The 17795-nt window shown below is 40.6% G+C and overlaps 2 protein-coding genes across 11 annotated transcripts in view; both read right to left on the bottom strand.

Moving 5' to 3' along the window:
• ncoa6 (nuclear receptor coactivator 6) overlaps positions 1-5944 on the bottom strand; it is a 14903-nt gene extending 8959 nt beyond the window's left edge. For 2 of the 6 annotated variants that reach the window (XM_037103638.1, XM_037103643.1), the window contains exons 1-8: positions 5750-5944; positions 4202-4539; positions 2996-3151; positions 2716-2838; positions 2424-2552; positions 1497-2324; positions 1261-1392; positions 1-98 (exon numbers count right to left, since the gene is read on the bottom strand). The exon at positions 1-98 is cut by the window's left edge and continues 1301 nt beyond it. In XM_037103638.1, coding sequence (XP_036959533.1) covers positions 1-98; positions 1261-1392; positions 1497-2324; positions 2424-2552; positions 2716-2838; positions 2996-3151; positions 4202-4499 — 1764 coding nt within the window. In that variant the 5' untranslated portion in view covers positions 4500-4539; positions 5750-5944. Of the gene's footprint in view, positions 99-1260; positions 1393-1496; positions 2325-2423; positions 2553-2715; positions 2839-2995; positions 3152-4201; positions 4540-5187; positions 5680-5749 lie in introns of those variants that run through there. The other 4 variants (XM_037103641.1, XM_037103640.1, XM_037103642.1 and 1 more) reach the window with 4 other exon arrangements.
• A 584-nt stretch (positions 5945-6528) lies between these two features.
• LOC119023401 (glutathione hydrolase 7) lies at positions 6529-16708 on the bottom strand. 5 transcript variants are annotated; one of them, XM_037105298.1, is made up of 16 exons: positions 16478-16708; positions 15142-15718; positions 14198-14424; positions 13876-14027; positions 13670-13787; positions 13470-13537; positions 12885-12958; positions 12567-12760; positions 11832-11919; positions 11036-11163; positions 10843-10931; positions 10594-10746; positions 10373-10487; positions 10121-10258; positions 9830-9929; positions 7792-7964 (listed from the first exon to the last, which is right to left on the bottom strand). In XM_037105298.1, the coding sequence occupies exons 2-16, from the start codon at positions 15359-15361 to the stop codon at positions 7792-7794; spliced, it is 2037 nt and encodes a 678-aa protein (XP_036961193.1). In that variant the 5' UTR covers positions 15362-15718; positions 16478-16708. The 5 variants fall into 5 exon arrangements, with proteins under 5 accessions (XP_036961196.1, XP_036961193.1, XP_036961192.1 ...); XM_037105297.1 differs by lacking the exon at positions 16478-16708 and adding an exon at positions 16135-16464; XM_037105300.1 differs by lacking the exon at positions 16478-16708 and adding an exon at positions 15992-16119.
• Positions 16709-17795: the final 1087 nt, after the last annotated feature.

Here is a 17795-nt window from a genome sequence, read left to right as displayed (position 1 = left end):
GGGCACACCTGCCATGTTACTTTGCACACCCATAATGTTTGGTTGGACATGGGGTGGACCCTGCATTGAGTTTGGCGTAGAAGCTGACGCCTGAGCACCTGATGTGAAATAGAGAGGGAACAAGAAAATTACTGACATGGGCTGCACAAAGATAATGGGCTATTATGCCTTCTGCTAACTGCATGATAAGCCAGTGTGTCAAATTAGGCTGTGATCATATGGAAGTAGTTTATCAAATCTAAATGACAATTATTTTTCTTGAGGTACTAAATCTCAACAGGTCTGTGGTAAAGTGGAAGCAGTTCTTATCGGAATAAAAAAAGCTTAATACGGGCTCTGTCCACATACATACATACATACATACATACATACATACATACATGGGTATTTCATATTTCTTTCTTTTCAATGTGTGTTGGCCTTTCAGACACATAAAAAACAGACCTTTCAGAAATCCACTTCAAGAGTAAAGATACTAGAAACTCAGTTTTCAGAGTCTCTGTCTGGACACACACCAAGCTTTTTGGAAAGGATGATGCAGTCACTTCTGACAGGGCCTTACCAGTGGATGAAACATAACTGGCAAATGTGAACTTGCAGAGAATGATATTGTGGAGTATTTTAAGTTTATTCATTGATGGAATAGATTTTACAGTGTCTATATTTATAAAGATACAAGATGTCTCGATAAAATTAGCATTAATCAGATAGAAAGTAGATAAATAGAGATTATGAAAATGGTGCTCAAACATTCATCCGGCTGGAGATTTTTTTTTTAAACCCCTGTTTCCAAAATACCTTTGCAGTGGGGACAAGGCCTGAAAGAAAGGTTGATGTGTGTTTCTTATATGGCTAGTAAACAGAGAGCCCATTGCAGTTAACAGTTTTTTTTTTATTAGCCCTATGATTTTAGTACACTAAATCAATTTGTTCTGTTGACTGCTGCTTTTATTTACTGTGCTCAAACTTAAGGCATGTGACATATCATTTTGCCATTATGATATCATAACAAACTCATACATTTATTCTGAGCATGTTTCTTTAATTGCAGTTCTGTGGTATATGTACTATATGTGCTATGACAAAAGAAGGTAATTTTTCAAATGTTAATTATCTTGCCTCAGTACACGCAACTATTCGATAACAAAATTCACTCTTGCCGAAAATGTTTGTGATTGCATAGAGAGCAAATCTTCCTAAATGTTTTAAAAGACACAACCCTACATAAGGTTTAGGCTTGCAGTGTTGTAGAGATTTTACCTGTGTGAGTCATCACTTGACTGCTCTGTAGCTGCTGACTGGGTCCTCCGCCAGGGGTTCCTGGAGTGCTGGCACTCACCTGACCTTGGACAAAATTTTGGGTCGGAAAACCCATGGGACGCTTTTGCATGCCTGTAATCAGTATTCATTGATTTAGTTTTAGTTAATATCTGAGCACAAAATTTTAATTTACTTTTGGATGTGCATTTCATAAACAGTTACAAACAGTAACCCACCTGGATGAACTTGGCCCCCAGGCTGTCCATGCTGGGGCATTCCCATGAATCCTTGTTGCATGTTACCCTGTTGGCCCAAGGCTGCTCTTCCTGGTGATCCAACGCCCTGGGGAAAACCCTGTGGAGTTGTAGGTCTCTGAGCCATCATGGGAGGAGTCCCTGGTGAACCCTGCTGAAAAGGAGATGAGGACGAACCAGGGGACTTGGCAGTGAGGTTGCCCTGCGGTCCAGATGTTGGTGGAATCGGTGGAGGGGGTCTTGGTTGGCCTGCAACACCACCTGGGCCACCTTGCGGGCCTTTAGGCTGGGGGGCTGCAAACTGGCCAACTCCTGGCTGCTGTTGTTGCTGTAATTGTCCCTGTCCCATGGCATTGAATACCTGCCCAGCCTGCTGGCTGCCAAATGGGTAAGGGGGCGGAGGATGGCTGGGAGTCTGAACTGTAGCGAGAGAAGGTGGGCGCTGAACCATTTGGGCTTGAGGTGGGGGCTTTCTCCAGGTGGGGCCTCCTTGGGCAGCTGGTGGCTGGAGCACCCCAGGGGGCAGCTGGTTCCAGCCAGGAGGCAGAGCCATCTGGCCTGATGGGTTGAATGGAGGTCTAGTTCCAAGCTGGGAGAGCTGTGCTTGCTGCTGGGCCTGTTGCTGTTGGTGATGCTGTTGTTGTAGCTGCTGCAGTGCAGCAGGGTTGAGTGGTCTCCCTGTCTGCAAGGCCTGCATGTGATGGGCAGCCTGAGGCGGCATCGGGCCTGAGCCATGGGGACCAGCCTGTTGGTGCTGAAGTTGTTGTTGTTGCTGAACGGACATTCCTTGCATCATTGGATCCATCACATCTGTGCAGAAAAAAAGCATTTCAATCATTATTGCACCTTTCAAGCCGCGCGATGTTCACATTAATGACATGTATCATTTGACATACAAGAAATAAAGACCTGAACCTGTCTGTGAAGATGGTCTTGGAACACGAGGATGCATCTGTCCACTGCTGCCTGGTACCATACCCTGGCCTGCCATGCCAGGTCCAGGGGGAACCATTGATGGATTAGCCATCCTTACTCCTCCTTGTACAAACAGGGAATTCACTAATATTTATCAAGTGACTAAACACTAAATAAGAAAATAACATTAGAAATTGCTAAATAATGAACTGCTATAACACAACTAAGAAAATTCATGTATTTATGGATGCATGAGTGTTAGGAATACAATTCAGGATAATAATACCTGGTCCAGGCTGACCTGCAAAGCCAATATCCATTCTCATCTGGCCAGGTGCTCCAATTGGTCCATTCACTCTGACTTCTTGTCCTCTATTTGGTCCCACTGCCACATTGATGGCCCCTTCACCTGGACATTCAAAAGAGGAACATCAATTACTAACATTTACAACAAGCTAGTTTGCATCCTTTATTTGGAAGTCATAAATATGAAGAAAAAAAGAATGTGTCTCTTGCATCCTGTTTTAAAGTGAGGAGTTAAAGGAGTTTGAAAGCCATGCTGTTACCTTCGATCTGAACAGAGAGAATCCCCAGGTCTCTGAGCTGCTGCTGGTTGTTTTGAGCCAACAGTCTAAGTCGCTCAGCAGCATCCCTGGGAATATTGAAGGTAACCCGCACACTGTTCCAGGGCTCCACATGCTGTGGCTGCAGCATCTCAGAACCTGAAAAAGGGAACGGACAATTGAAATTGTGGAATTACAGTTTATGCCAGACGGAAACAAACCTAGAGACTATTGGTTATAGAAAGACTAGGAAAAAAAAGGGTTTGTTTCCAATGTATTTTCAGTGTTTGTAAAATAAAAATAAATGCAGCCATATTAGATGTGTTTGCAACAGTGGATGCACTGCAGATATTTTGATACTGATGAACAGATCCAGAGATTTTTCAATGCGAAAGCGAAGATAAATCTCCTTTTTTTTTCTTAACCGGGCACAGATATGGAACTCAAATAAGAAATGAAAGTATCACCTGACAGACTGTGCCTACATATTCCAACTCTGACACTTAAGTGTAATTTGTTGACATTATCTACCCATTCCCTGCCAATGAAAAGTCAGGTCAAGTTTTGTAGTCTACAAAGCCGTTCTGAAGCTTTGGGATTCAAGGATGTTGCAGCATTCTCCTAAACAATGGAAATAGCTGGGGACATGTTTTTTGATGTAAAAAAAACCCACAGGAATAAAATGGCTTCATAAAGCTTGTCTGGGGTAATCCAGGTGTGTAGAAGCCCCAAGATCCTAAATTGGTTTAAAAAGATTCTATTTACACCCTTTTAAAGTGTGTACACAAGCTCTGTTACATGTTGAAGGTGTAAACAACATCTTTTCAAATCACTTTGGGATCTAAGGGCTTCCAGGGACTTGGATTATACTGGAGAAGCTGTATGGAGCCACTTTGTTTGTTTTTTTCTTCTCCCTTTAACGTAAAACAAATCCTCATCCATTTCAGTTGTTTAGGAGAATGGTATAAAAACTGTTTTGATTTGAAGTTCCAGAAATGTTATGTGGACAACAAAACATAACCCAACTTTCCATCTGGAATGAGGCTGTGTACCTAATGACTATATATTCATTACTGGGTGAACTTTCCTTTAATCAAATTCCCAGATAAACAGCAGGAGCTGTATAATGGCAATCAATGGACAATTGTACTGTTCAGCTCCAATTCTTTTGTCAGTATGGCGAGTGTAGTCGAACAAAATTAAACTAACCCATATCAAGCATGTCTGGTATCCCACTGAGGACAGTGTTAAGTTTTTGTGTGAAATCCTCATCCTCCATATTTCCTTGAAATGCAACAAATACTGTAAAATCTTCTCCATTCTCGCTGTTTTCTTCCGTGCCATCTTGCTTGTTGACGTTCTCTTCTTCTGTTAGTGTGCTTCCATGGCAATCATCAGCATCCTCCCCTGCATCCTCCCCAACACCAGAGTCCCTGTCGGAGTCATTATCAGGTTCCAGGTGCTCTGTCCTCTGGGACAACTGAGGTGGGGTACGTCGATGTGCCATCCTCCCCTCTAACTAGGAGTGGCGTTAGAACCGTATTATACTGAAAGAGCACATGAGACAGATCACCAGACCATCCTAAAAAATATTAAAGTTGCACTGTGCAGATTTGTGGAATAAATTTCAATCAGAAGAGAAAGATTTTCCAGAACTGAACACACTACTTCCAGAACACACTCTTTCTTTTTCATAACTACAAAAATTAAATACACAAGCTTACCTTAAAAGACAACACAATGTCATACTGTTTTACTTTTGTCTATATGCGGCAGTCCCTGCCATTTTTCTAGCTTCAGACAGTGTTCTGGGTACCTTATTTAGTTCCAATGACAGCTTGATTATTCACTTGAGGATGTAATAAATATTTCTGAGTTTGTATTATTATCTCAGTAATATTGTGAATATTAAAATTCAGAGTTTGAATTTCTTCTGCAAAACTACACAGTGCCCCTGTAATATCACAGTTATTAAACTACAAATATGATTAGAAGATCAGTGTAGTAGTTAAAGCGAAGGTAAATAGATCATTAGATGCTGGACACAAAGAAGTATATTGGAGTTAGTTGGACGCTGCAATCTCCAGGTGAGGCAAGGACAAACGAGGAAAAGTAGTCCGTCCTTTCAGTAAATCCACATCAAGCACCAACATGACGTTAACACAGAAAAGTTAAATCTAGCGTTGACAACACACCTGTACGCTAGTGACATCCCTTTAACCAGGGATGCTATGCTTAATATTAGGCCTGTCCAGAGATTACAAAGAGGGGCTGTGGGTGGTGGAAATGTGTTATTCTAGTGTGATTTCCATTAAAGTCAAATAGCGTGACATTGTATAAATTCTCTTCCATAACCGGTGGCCAGCTTGGTTGACATGATCGGCTCCGCAGTAGCACGGGCCTTAGCGCAGACGTAAGCTAGCGCAGCGAGATCAAAGTCGGCAAGAATAACACAAATACATGGGATCGCTTGTTATTGTGCGTTTTCGTGCACATATGAGCATTACCTACAGTTAGAACTGACACGTTTACAGAGGAAACCGCGTTCTGAGAGCGTATTAAATTCAAATCAAGGCGGTTCCTGCTGGCTTCTGCGAAAGCTCCAGTTAGCAAACGTTAGCTAAGTTAGCTGTGTAGCACTGCAGTTAATTCATCATGAATGCATTGAAACACAACGTGTTAGCTTCCCGGTTCTTTAGTTTAGTTTTCTAAACGTCAGCAGCAGCTACTTACGCATGAGAAAAGCAAAATCCTTACCGCATATATTCATCAGAAAATGAGTTCAACCAGTCGACATCAACTAGCCAGATTAGCTAACAAAACATGAATCACAAGCAAGCAATATGACGGCAAGCTCGCACGGCGAAAAACACTTCCGGTGTACGTTTGCAAAATAAAACTCCAAAAGAGGTAGAACAGGCAACGGAGACCTGTGTTATGCTTTCTGAAGTAAGTTGATTGGTCAGTTTGCTATGATCCTTGGAGCCGAAGATCCAACAAAACAACACGCTTTTATTTAATTTTTGCAATGTCTCTATGTCAGGAAGACCAAGGTGGAGCCTACCAGGTGTTACTACAGAAAGTTGTTTAAAAATACATATTTTTTATTGTGTATGATTAAAATGCACTTTAAACATTAAGAGTTCTAGTTATTCATTATTTGTCATAATCACTGGTCAATCAAAGGTTAACATTCAGTTCAGGGAATTTTTGGATTTTTCATTTTTACAATTTAAGAGGGGTTTGCTTTTGGCCGATGGGATGTGGCCCCAAACCTTTGCCCTTGACATTTCTATTTTATATAAATTTATGCAGCAGAATCTTGACCAGTGTGCATATTCATCGGGTACTGCTGCTTGTTAATAAAAACAACTGCTAAGAAATGTTGTGTGGAATTTGCAAAACACATCATCTGAGTTTTAAAGTTCAGTCATCCAAAAACCTGAAGCTCAGTGTCTGGAAGGAGAAAGCCTATTCTAAAGTAGGTCATACGCAACAAATGCACATGCACTGCATAAGGAACAAAGGGTCAAACATTATTCAGAGACGAGTGCAAACACTTTAATTCTTGGGTTTGGACGGTGCTGATTTTTATTCAAATCACATACAAATGCACATGAAATCAAACATCAGGTTTTGTGCAAATGTGTACCTTAAGGCATGATACTCTATAGTACAGGAAACAAGCATCAACAGTCATATTGCACTAGTGCCCAAAACGGGAGACATTAAGGTTAAGGACACGTTTGATCAGTCAGCATGGGTCATTCTGAAATTAAATAGATGATTAAAATGCAATGCTGTACAGAACTGTTTACAACCTAAAATCATTACACAAGTATATGGACAGAAAAAAATAACAACCAGTGCTAAAATGTGCTGATCATATGTCCTGTGTTAATAATAATGTATACAGCCCAACAAATGTTCATATAAAAATAGACAGATTCCATTTAAACCATGTCTAAAGAATTAGATCATTCCCATTCTAAAAACGAGTATCCCTGCAGTTAAATAAAATAAAAGTCAGCCACAAGCTTTAAATAAAAAACCAAGTCATGCAACAAATACAAATTAAATTAAGTATTTAAATCCACTTACTCTGTCATTAGTGATATTTAACCCCTGTGAATCTGAAGCAATCGTCATATTTAAAGAAGTAATTTGAGATGTGAAGGTCTTACCTAAGTTCTTTATGATGTACTCTGTGTTAATGTGTTAGTCTTAACATGGTCCCAAGGAGCCATGGATTGTTCACAACAGTTAAAACTCCAGCAGCTGTACCAAACAACATCTAATCACAGTTAAACACCACATAAAGAGCAGCAGAGTAAATGGTTCAGCCTCTGTGTCCAGTTAATAGACTAATTCAGGTGTGTAAATGTGAGGCTTAATAAGAGGTTTAAATAACTTTACCTTCCCCGTTCCATGTGATTCCATGTGTTATTTGAACAAATGGTGAAATGAAGCGGAAGAACTGAAGACCAGGCATGTGCAGTTAATGGTGGCATTATCATACTTTGTCTGTACATTCTTGCACCAAATCATTTTGTTCATTCACTTCCATCAGAATTGCTGTTCCTATGCTCAAGAGTGCTTTGTTTGGTCTCACAAGCCAAAAACTAGCTGCATGTCTTTTTGTTCAGGGTTTTCTTCTGTTAAGCAACTACACGTTGACATGAACTTATATCAAGTGTTTAAATTGATGAAAAGCCTCCTTACTCCCATACTAGCTGTCACTTAAGTGTTACTCTTACCCCTTCTTCATTTTGTGTGAGTACAGGGGGATGAGGGGTTCACTAGGGCATGTTGGACATAGTGAGGGCAGAGGCATCAGCACTACGGGGATCCTTCACACCGATGATGAGGTCATTGGTTCTGCGGGTGCCCTCCACCAATGAGAGCACCTCTTTCCTCTCCACCTTGTGCCCTTTGGCCTGCAGCAGCTCCACGTCTTCATCTAGAAACTCAGCTGCAGAAGAGAGAGACGATATAAGGCAGGCAGGAGGAATGGACAACTTTAAATAAAAGTCGTGTTTACAGCTGGAGCTCAAATGTAATATATATAAATGTGGTAATGGAATCTATTACTCTGCATGGATTCACACGGCTGGTGTAGCAATCACAGTGTGTTCAGATTCTGTCTGTATGAAGGTTCTCAGTCATCACGTATGTTAGTGAATTTAATTATTCAAATATCCTGAAGCGTGCTTCTTCTGTTCTATATATTGCTGTCTGAACTTTTAATGTTTTAATGTGCTTTTGTACAATATTACTGTTATGTTTTAATGCAATTTATATGTTTATTGCAAAAGGATGGCTAAACTGACACATTTATAGAAATATTATCAACGAGCAATTTCCCCTGCAACTCCAAACTGTATAACTAAAACAAATAAAAATACATATCATGATTGTTGCAACAAAAAAGTTGTAGATAATTTTTTTCTCAACACAGGAAGTCAGGAAAACATTTTTCTACATCATGGTAAACCTTATGCATGGCACTGGGCGTTTTCCCGGCTTTTTATCTACCTTGAACAGTGCACACAAAAACTTGTTCTGAGGCCAATGTAAATACCGGTACAAAGGAACTATGATTTTGCGTGATCTAGATGGCATATCCTGATACATAACTGCATGTTAATAGCAGTAAATTAAAACTGTAATTTGCAGTGAAGTCAGAAAGCCAATCTGCTATAGCCACAAGTAAGAGCATACTAGGATTCAATATGTAGTTCACTCATCTTTTTCACTACCAAGGAAACATACCTATGGAACTTGATATCAAAGACAAATATTTACTCAAAATGCTCATGGTAGCAAGCAAGAGGGCATAACAAGACGTTGGCTTTTTAAAGAGCCTACTATCATAAAAAAATAAAAAGATATTGTGAACAACAGACACAATATGGAACGTATAACATACAATTCAAGGTTACAGAAAAAGTACTGCGCTAAATAGCTAACAAACCTGCTTAACAAGTAGTCTGAAACTGAAAGGACTGTAAATGTATTTGTGAATAGCTGACTAACAACTCCTGTTTTCATTGTCATTGTCATTATCCGTAACCGCTTATCCCTTTCCATGGGGTCACGGGGTGTTGCTGCTGGAGCCAATCCCAGCCTTGTCTCAGGGCAAGGGCAGGGTACTCCCTGGACAAGTCGCCAGCTCATCGCAGGGCCCTCACTGATGAGCAATGTGGGGTTCAGTATCTTGCTCAAAGACACTTCGACATGCAGCTCAGCCTTGCCCTGAGCCGGGATTTGAACTAGCGACCTTTCGATCACGAGTCGACCTGCTCTACCCGCTGAGCTACGGCCGCCCCCCTCCTGTTTTCATATTCCAATATAATTATATGATCTGATCTTCACTACGTTATAAAACATAAAAAAAAAAAACAAGTATAAAAAGGTGAATAATCAAGTACACAGGTGTGACGACAGTTCCCTTTCAACAAATATTAGCGTTATCAAGAACAACAAATTACTTTATCAGTATATTGCTAAACTGTTATGCCTGTTCCCGTTCCTAAGAAGCCTTCTGCAGTGTTCCTCTGGTAACATCTTGTCATGGTGGCCCATGTGTGAAAATGAAAATATTTATCTGGACCTACGTTCCTGTGTATAAGCATTTACATAATGTGATCAGACATTCAACTAAAATGTATTGGGTACACCCAAACTCTGTGCTGGTGCGCTTGAATGAAAAAGTTAGGTACACCAGCGCAATCAATGTAAAAGGTGACTCAGGAGCTCTGCAATTACAGTTTTTGAGGGGACTCTGTTGTATTTGGACCAAAACACACAGCTGATAGATCAATAGGAAAAACTCACAGTCCACCAGGAGGAGATCGGGCTGCAGTTGTGGGTGCAGTCTTCCATAAGCTAAGCTGTCACTCATATTTTTACGCGATGACAAAACATTCATCAGCACCTGTGATGGATCAGAAAACACTATAAGACATATAGAATAAGAAAATACAAACAGGAATTGGTGTTAATAGCATAGGCAGAGTTTTATCTTTCTGTGTAAGTTCTGCGTAAGCAATACAGAAAAAAATAAAAACAATTAAAAGTGTAACAATCAATCCTAAAATGATGTCAACATTCCACTAAATAAATAACCTGTGTGATGCCGCTGAGAGCTTTCTCTCCATTGGAAGATCCAACGGCTACGTATGTGCCACAAAACCCAATGGCAGGTCTCACTGCTGTGGGCATCAGGAAGGACATGGGCCTCTTCCCAGGCTGGAGAGTGTTATGCTACGGCAAAAACAAACAAGAACCATGAGGACTAAGAGCGGCTACAAGCAAATTGTTCAATAAGAAATCAATCAATACCGCAATCACTCAAACAAAGACAAAATGCACAATTACTGGGTTTGGTGATGAGCTCTGAGATTTATTAGCCCAGGAGAAGTCCAGGATTTGGCTATTCAAGAGGATTCCTGAGGGAGTCACGATCCCGCTGCCGAATGGTTTGTTCAGAGAGCTGTAACAGCGTAAAAAGAAAAGTGATATTGGTTTTCCAGGGATACTAATCCATTCTTAACTGTGTAAACAATGTGCAACAGCAGTTCAGTTAAATCAGGATGTACCTCATGACTGAAACAATGTAGTCATCTGGGCCCATGACCATGACTTGGGCAGCTGCTGAACCCTTCTCCAAGGTAAATGATGGAGTATAATGGCTGACAGGGAAGGTCTGAGAGTCGTTGATCATCTGGCGGAGCACGGAAGCCTGTGATTTACTTTAAAAGGGAACAACAAGGGTTCAAAGAACATGCCTTCCTGAATTAGGATGGATATAAACATTGAATATTTAATGACAACATAGGGATCTCTACTTCAGCATCTTGGCAACAGTCTCTGCAACAGAAGTGTCATACATGGGGTCTCCAAGCCAACTAGCCAGGGCAAGAGCTATCTTCACAGCCTGTGGACAGTGATGCAAAATTAAGACTTGCATTAAAATCATACCAGTTACTGCACATTAAACACTGCTTATGCTGTCTAGTAGTAAAGCAGTATGTACACTACCTCTGCAATCCAGTGGTAGGTGCTGCTCCTCGGCACCTGGCTGGTAATGTTGTAGCCTTCCAAGATGTTAAGCGCAGTGAGCAAGGCAACACCTGCATGTGGGGCTGGGGCCGCCATCACATGGTGTCCTTCAGAAAGACCAACAACACACATGATTGAAACTTTAGGAGTTATTTCAGTGGAAAAATAAAATATGATGAAAAAAAAACATGAAAATCTATATGATGCAAAAGGAAAATCACAATAGGTGAGCACACAGAGTAAATTAACTGTAAAAAATAAACATTTGCACACATATGTGTACAGAAAATGATAAATATCTAGAAGAAAAAGAAAAAAATAACAACTTCAATATTTGTAAAATACAGCAGATGAGATAAATGAAACAATGTGAGTATTCAGATGTGCAGGTCTATACAGTTCACACATTTTGGATTGCTGCTGTGGGAATTGTTATGGTTGTTCAGTTTATATTTAAGGGACATACTGTATTTACAGAAACAGTGGAAGAAAGTAGAGAACATATTTATCTGAGGAGCTTGTGGTGGATGGCTGGCTACTGAAAAGCTGACACCAACAGTCTTGCTTAATGAACATCTGGGAGCTACTGTAAACTTCATTACTGCCTTGACTTTGCACGGTGGAGCAGCTGTGGGATTATTAAGATTTAGAATGGTAGGAAAGGGATAAAGGGACCTAATTAATATTGTGTGAGAGAGGGAACTCTAGTGAATGTTATGTTGTAGTTGCGTTCTTCCTCTAGCACCACTGAAGTAAACACAACAGATACAATTACCTTGATAGGTGATCTCTGCTGGTTGTTGTAAGACTGTGCTGTAGTTCCCAAAGTCATCCTCCGTGAGCACTCCACCTCTTGCTTGCACCTATTAAAAATGGATAATGACTTTAAATTGGTTTATCTTACTGCAGTGTTGTTACTAACAGGGACATTTAAAAAAGGTTAACCCTCAGTTGCTACTTCAGTCAAATAATGCCTGCTGAACTGAAGTGAAAACTTTTCACAAAACAGTTTTTGCTGGCACAGTAAGAATCTTATTATATATTTATTATCAAGGCTATAGTTAAGAGGTGGTACTGTACCGGACTAGATTATATATGACACAAACATATGATATGAACAAATAATTTCATTAACTTTTATGTTATATGCCTTAAAGTAGTTTTATTGTATTGCATTAGCCTTACCAGGTGTAGCAAATGAAAAGCAGCCACTGATTTTATAATTTATGATACATATGCTCATGTTATACAATAGAATAAAAGAATAAACACATTTATCCTAACCCTAACACATTTATCCTAACCCTAACATCCCTTTTCCAAGAAAACCATGAGTCATTATTAACCAACATAATTATTTTATCACAACAGCACTGACATGTTACCTCACCCAGGCTGAAATGTAAAAAGCCATGTGAAAGTGCAACAGGAACTCCCTGTGGAGACCATGCAAAATTCATGACTGCTTTTATGTAATCATAGTTGGAGACAGAAAAAAAATCTTTCTTACTGCTGCTGCCATTTCCTGCGTCAGGTTTCCGCTGTAGAACTCGGATATCCCTTTAACTGAGACAGCATCCAAGATGGCTGCCATATCGAGACGCCTGGTGAGTAGTCCAGCGAGGGGAGCCTGGCCGTTGGGGAGGAATAGGTCCCGAAATGCACCTGACATGTTTTGGTCCTTAACTTTTGCCAGAGCTTCAGCTAGGGAGGGATAGTAAAAGGCAAATGAGACAATACCTCATCTATATATGTCTTCACCTTGTGCTGTAACGGGAGATAACGATGGTGCTGCGTTACTGGTGAATACATATTACATTTTTCTTACCTAGGTCATGAGTCACATTAAATCCATTCCTGGCCACATCTGCTGCCATGGTAACCACATCCTTCCATGGCATTCTGGGGAATTCAATGGTCATTAAAAATGGGCTTAGTTAATAATCATTTAAAACATTAGATAAACACTCTAAACTCCTTGAGAGGTTCCAAAATGATGTCTGCAATCTCCAGGCATGGCTAAAGCAAGATATTTCTTACCGTAACAGCATCCTCCAAGCACTTGAGGGACCAGCATCATGATAATTACAGAGCATCGGAATAATTGCAGCCTAATACGCAATGTCTTTTCTTTAAAACACAGCTGGCGATGCTTTCGCTGAGATGGTGCTCATTTAGCTCTGGGACAAGGCACAGCTTTTGTCAGAGCTGATGTAAACGTAAGCTTTTGCTAAGCTTATCTAAAAATACTAATATAATATCTTTTGCTTCATTTGTAAGGGACATTTGAAAGACATAAGTTTAACTGAAGGAATTTAATATAATTTCCAGAAAGCAGGACTACAACTATTCATGACACATCATGGAAGGAGACTAAACAATCATAAATAGTATTACATAATAGTTATCATACCTGCCATAGAGCTGGTGTGCCTGATACATCCCACTGAGCATGCCTGGTACTCCTACCAACAGGCCGGGCTGAAATTCAACAGCAAGAACAGGTTGCACATATTACCATCAGCATTAAAAACTAACAAAAACAATATCATCTGTTCTCATTCTTAACATCTCAGTATTACAAAACAGGACACACTAAATAAAACACCTTACATTTTGATCAAGGTTTGTCTGCAGCATCTCCTCATGGATGGCAGACGGTGCCGTCTCTCTGAAGTCGATGACCCTTGTCTCATTTTTACGGATGTCGTGCACCAACATAACTCCACCACTAAAAGAAAATCCAACGAGAGCACAAGGTTTTGCTTTGTCCAAGAACCTCATTGTTAGTCCTATTCAAAATAGTTTCTTTTACATACCCTCCAATACCAGAAGTGTGTGGGTGAACAATTCCCAAACAGAGGGCAGCAGTGATGGCAGCATCAACACTGGACCCCTGTTTCCCCAGAATGTCAAAGCCAAGAGATGTACACTGGGCCACATCTGTCACCACTGCGCCTTGATTAAAGATCTTGCAAGAAACAGGAGGAAGAACAAAGCAGGATGAAATAGACTGTTAACATGCTTGTACAGGATGGCATGAGCATGCACAGTTATTCATAATCTGATAATGACTTGTAAATATTTCACAAGAGCAACCCCTTTATAATATGTTTACATATGAAAAACATACACGCCTACCTGTGGGTCTCCGAAATAGATCTGCATGATGAGAGCTACAGTTACTCCAGTAGCAAAAGTGAGACAGGCTGTGATGATGACTGTCAAGCCATCTCGCTGGCAGGCACACTCTTCTGTAAAGGGGTCTCTGCTTGTCTCCCGCAGGGAAGCGATATCATGGCTAACCAGGTCAGAAGCTGAGGAGGGAAGACGCTGGAGGCGAGCTGACTTCAGAAACAGATCTGGGTCTGACACAAACGGCACAACCAAAATGTTAAGACGGAACCAGAAAGAGCAGGAAATCACTAATTTTGCTACTGTTTTCTAACACCAAATCCTATTAAAAAATGTGTCAATACAATGGAGAACAAATGTCTATTTCTGAATTCTGCCTAAGTTGCACTTGCAATTTGATGGACAGAAAATTAATCAGCAGCTGCGATATTCAATCAGTCATTTTAGAGATGTTTTTCTATGCTAATAAATGCAAACATTTTAGGTTCCAGGATTTCATATCTGAGGACTTGTGGCCATATGTGACAGTTAACTTAGATAGAACTTCCAGGTGCTTTATTCCTCCTCTCCACCACATTTATTAGAAAAATTTTGTTTCTAGTGACCTTGCAGACTCAAAGTAATCAGTATTTATAGGCTATTAAATGTGACATGTTCCCAATCAGATTTTGTTGAGGAGGGACATTGTGTTGAGAGGATGTTACATCAGAGCCAAAGTAGCACATTTTTAAATTGGATCATTTTATTGCAAATCTGACAGAAAAATCTCTGTTACAAATAATCAGAAAATTCTGAATATTTGCTGGGATAATCAGCCAGGACTGACGATTTCAGCAACAATGAGCAATACACTCAAATCTTGCCGCTCCATGAATTCACATCCGGAAACCCTAACACACTCAATAATAGAGTTTGTGGTTTATTTTTTGCATCTGACCTGTCTGACACACCTGTATCTTGCTCACTCAGGACGTTGTCATCATCTTTTCTTGATTTTAGCGTGTTTTCCCCAGACAGCATATCATCCTCTGGCAGCCTGGGAAAGCTGGTGATGCTCATGTAGTCCACGGGAGAGTAGGCACTCCCTAAGGTGGTCTCCGGATTGGCATCTTTATCAGCAACACATCCGCTTGGATACCCTGCTACGATGTCAGGGACTGGGCTGTGCATGGTGACTGATGATCCTGCAGTTACACACTTATCTTTATCTTAAGGGCGTGGGTGATTTATTCCAGGGGATCCATATTTCCAGTCACATCAGGAAATCAATCACCCACATGGAAAATCACTGTCATACACCGTTATGGACCACTAGTGTTGCCGTGAAGAATTACATAAACTGGAAGGGATCTTTAATGTCCCATTATATATCAACTCTCCTGCGGGGATTTGTAGTTTTCTTGTGTGATGTATGCACCGTTACTATAACATCACTGCAGTTTCTTAGAGGATATATTTCTGATAGGCCAAGACACGGGTGTGCAGTCCAGATGATGATGCATTTTTCCAAGACATGCAGCCTGTCACCTGCAAAAAGATAACAAACCATGTAGATCAACTTGTTTTAGAACAGGAATTTCCTTTTGAGAAGCACACACCTTCGAATCCTTATATTGACCCTGCGTGCTCATTACACCAGGCAAACACGGTCTAACACAAACACTGACATAAGACAATATGTCCGCCTACGTCTGTTTAAGATGCTGAGAGGAGGTCGTCTGACTCCAGGCATTAAAACAAAAACAAAAACAAAAACAAAAAACAAAAACAGCATCTCTGTTATAAAACACGTCAACACACCGTGAGCCGAGCCCCGACGCGCTAGCTAGTTGTCCTGCCGGTGCTGTCTGTCAACAAGCTAGCTAACGCATCTTTCTGTTAGCGTTAATTTTGGACAAAATTGCGGCTGCAAAGAGCTCAAACCGAGGGGTAACGTTACTCACCGGTGTCGTCAAATTAAATAATCAAACAAAAACCATCCTCGGCGGTGTTCTTGATGATTTTAAACAGGACAGGTGAGGTGACGGGGACGTGGCTCCCCGCGTCTCCAAGCCTACAAGAGCTCCCGAATCACGGCGCTTGACAGCGGCGAAGTTAGCTTCGCGTTACCGCTCGGGGAAGACTTGTCAGAGAAACGAGCTGGCTGGACTTCAAAGCTCATATTTCCCACCCCGTCTCAGGCTAAGAGGTGACGACCGAGCTGAAATCATCTGAATCCGTCTGTGTTCATAAAAGGAAACATAGCCGATGGCTGTGTTGTCGCCTTGCCACGAATATCAGACTTACTTCATATTGGATAAGCCACGGATGGGTGCCCCTCTAAAGCACAGGTGCCTCAAACATGTCTGTCCAATTCTGAACTCCCCCTCAGGACAGACGTTCACCAGGTCTGCCTGTCTCGCAGGTATCTGTGAGGCGGTTCGACAGGTTATAGCAGGTTTGGAGAATACCTGCTCCAATTACAAATCTCCTGTCCCTCCCATCAACCCTCTCTCTCCTCTTGTTCCTCCGCCTTCTAAATGGGTCAACAGGTAAATTGTTTCACTTGCTGATACAAGTAATCTAATCATTGCCGACACCACATACAGTGTCCTACATGTTGTCTCATAGTGTGATGACATTTAAAAAATTAAAGCCTGGATGAAAGCACCCCGCCCATATTGATCTCAAACAGTAGGCTATATTTACACTTCACTACAACACCCATCTGTTCACCCCCTCCCTTTTTTGCATACAGTAAACTTCTTCCTGCCTGCATACAGGTAGTCTGCAAGGTAGACTGTGGTGGGATCTGACTAAGGACTTTTACTCATTGTATTTTATCTTATATTTGCCACACATTTATATTTATTCTCTTCTATGCGTTTTAAAAATGACCATATTATTCCTTGTATTTTAAGAGCTTAGTCAGATATGGTGTACATGACATATCTGTAATGTATGTCATATATAAAGATGTTCAATATGATTAGGATAAATATGATTGATAGAAATATGTAAATAGTGGTTATAAATGTTTGATAAGAAATGTGTTTCAGTGGTGAATTTTGATTTTGATTTTGTATGACAAAGATAAAAGGTAATCAAAATTATATCCAGACAAGCTGAGTAACATTAATCAGAGTAAAGGTTTGGACCATTAAGTAAGATCGTTGATTACCATTCAGTGACTTGTGGAGAAGTGGCGTGATTAAAGAAGTTTATACTCCTTCTCAGTTCTCACTCCTTTTCAAATATGAAAACAAAGTCATCAAGTCATCACTGCAGCTGCCCACTGTTTGTCGTTATCTACTCACCCTCCTGCTGATAGAAAGTCAGGTTAAGTGTTGTAGTCTGCCAAACATTTCTGGAGCCTCACTGCAAAGCAGCCTGGCAACATAAATGATTGAAGCAGATGGAGACTTGTTTGAAATGTAAAACCAGATGAGTGTTTTAAAATACATTAAATGGCTCCATACAGCTTGTCTGGCATAACGCAAGTTTTAAACAAGTCTACAGAACTTGAAAACCAGACTTTTAATTTGCACGGGGTTGATTGAATTTACTTTTTTTTCTCTTAATTTCTTTATGAACTAATCCTTTAAGATTTCACCCTCCAGATGTA

Source organism: Acanthopagrus latus, chromosome 7, assembly GCF_904848185.1.
Source record: "Acanthopagrus latus isolate v.2019 chromosome 7, fAcaLat1.1, whole genome shotgun sequence".
Lineage (NCBI taxonomy): Eukaryota > Metazoa > Chordata > Actinopteri > Spariformes > Sparidae > Acanthopagrus > Acanthopagrus latus.
Note: the sequence above shows the minus strand (reverse complement) of the source record. Positions and strands in the feature narration are given on the sequence as shown.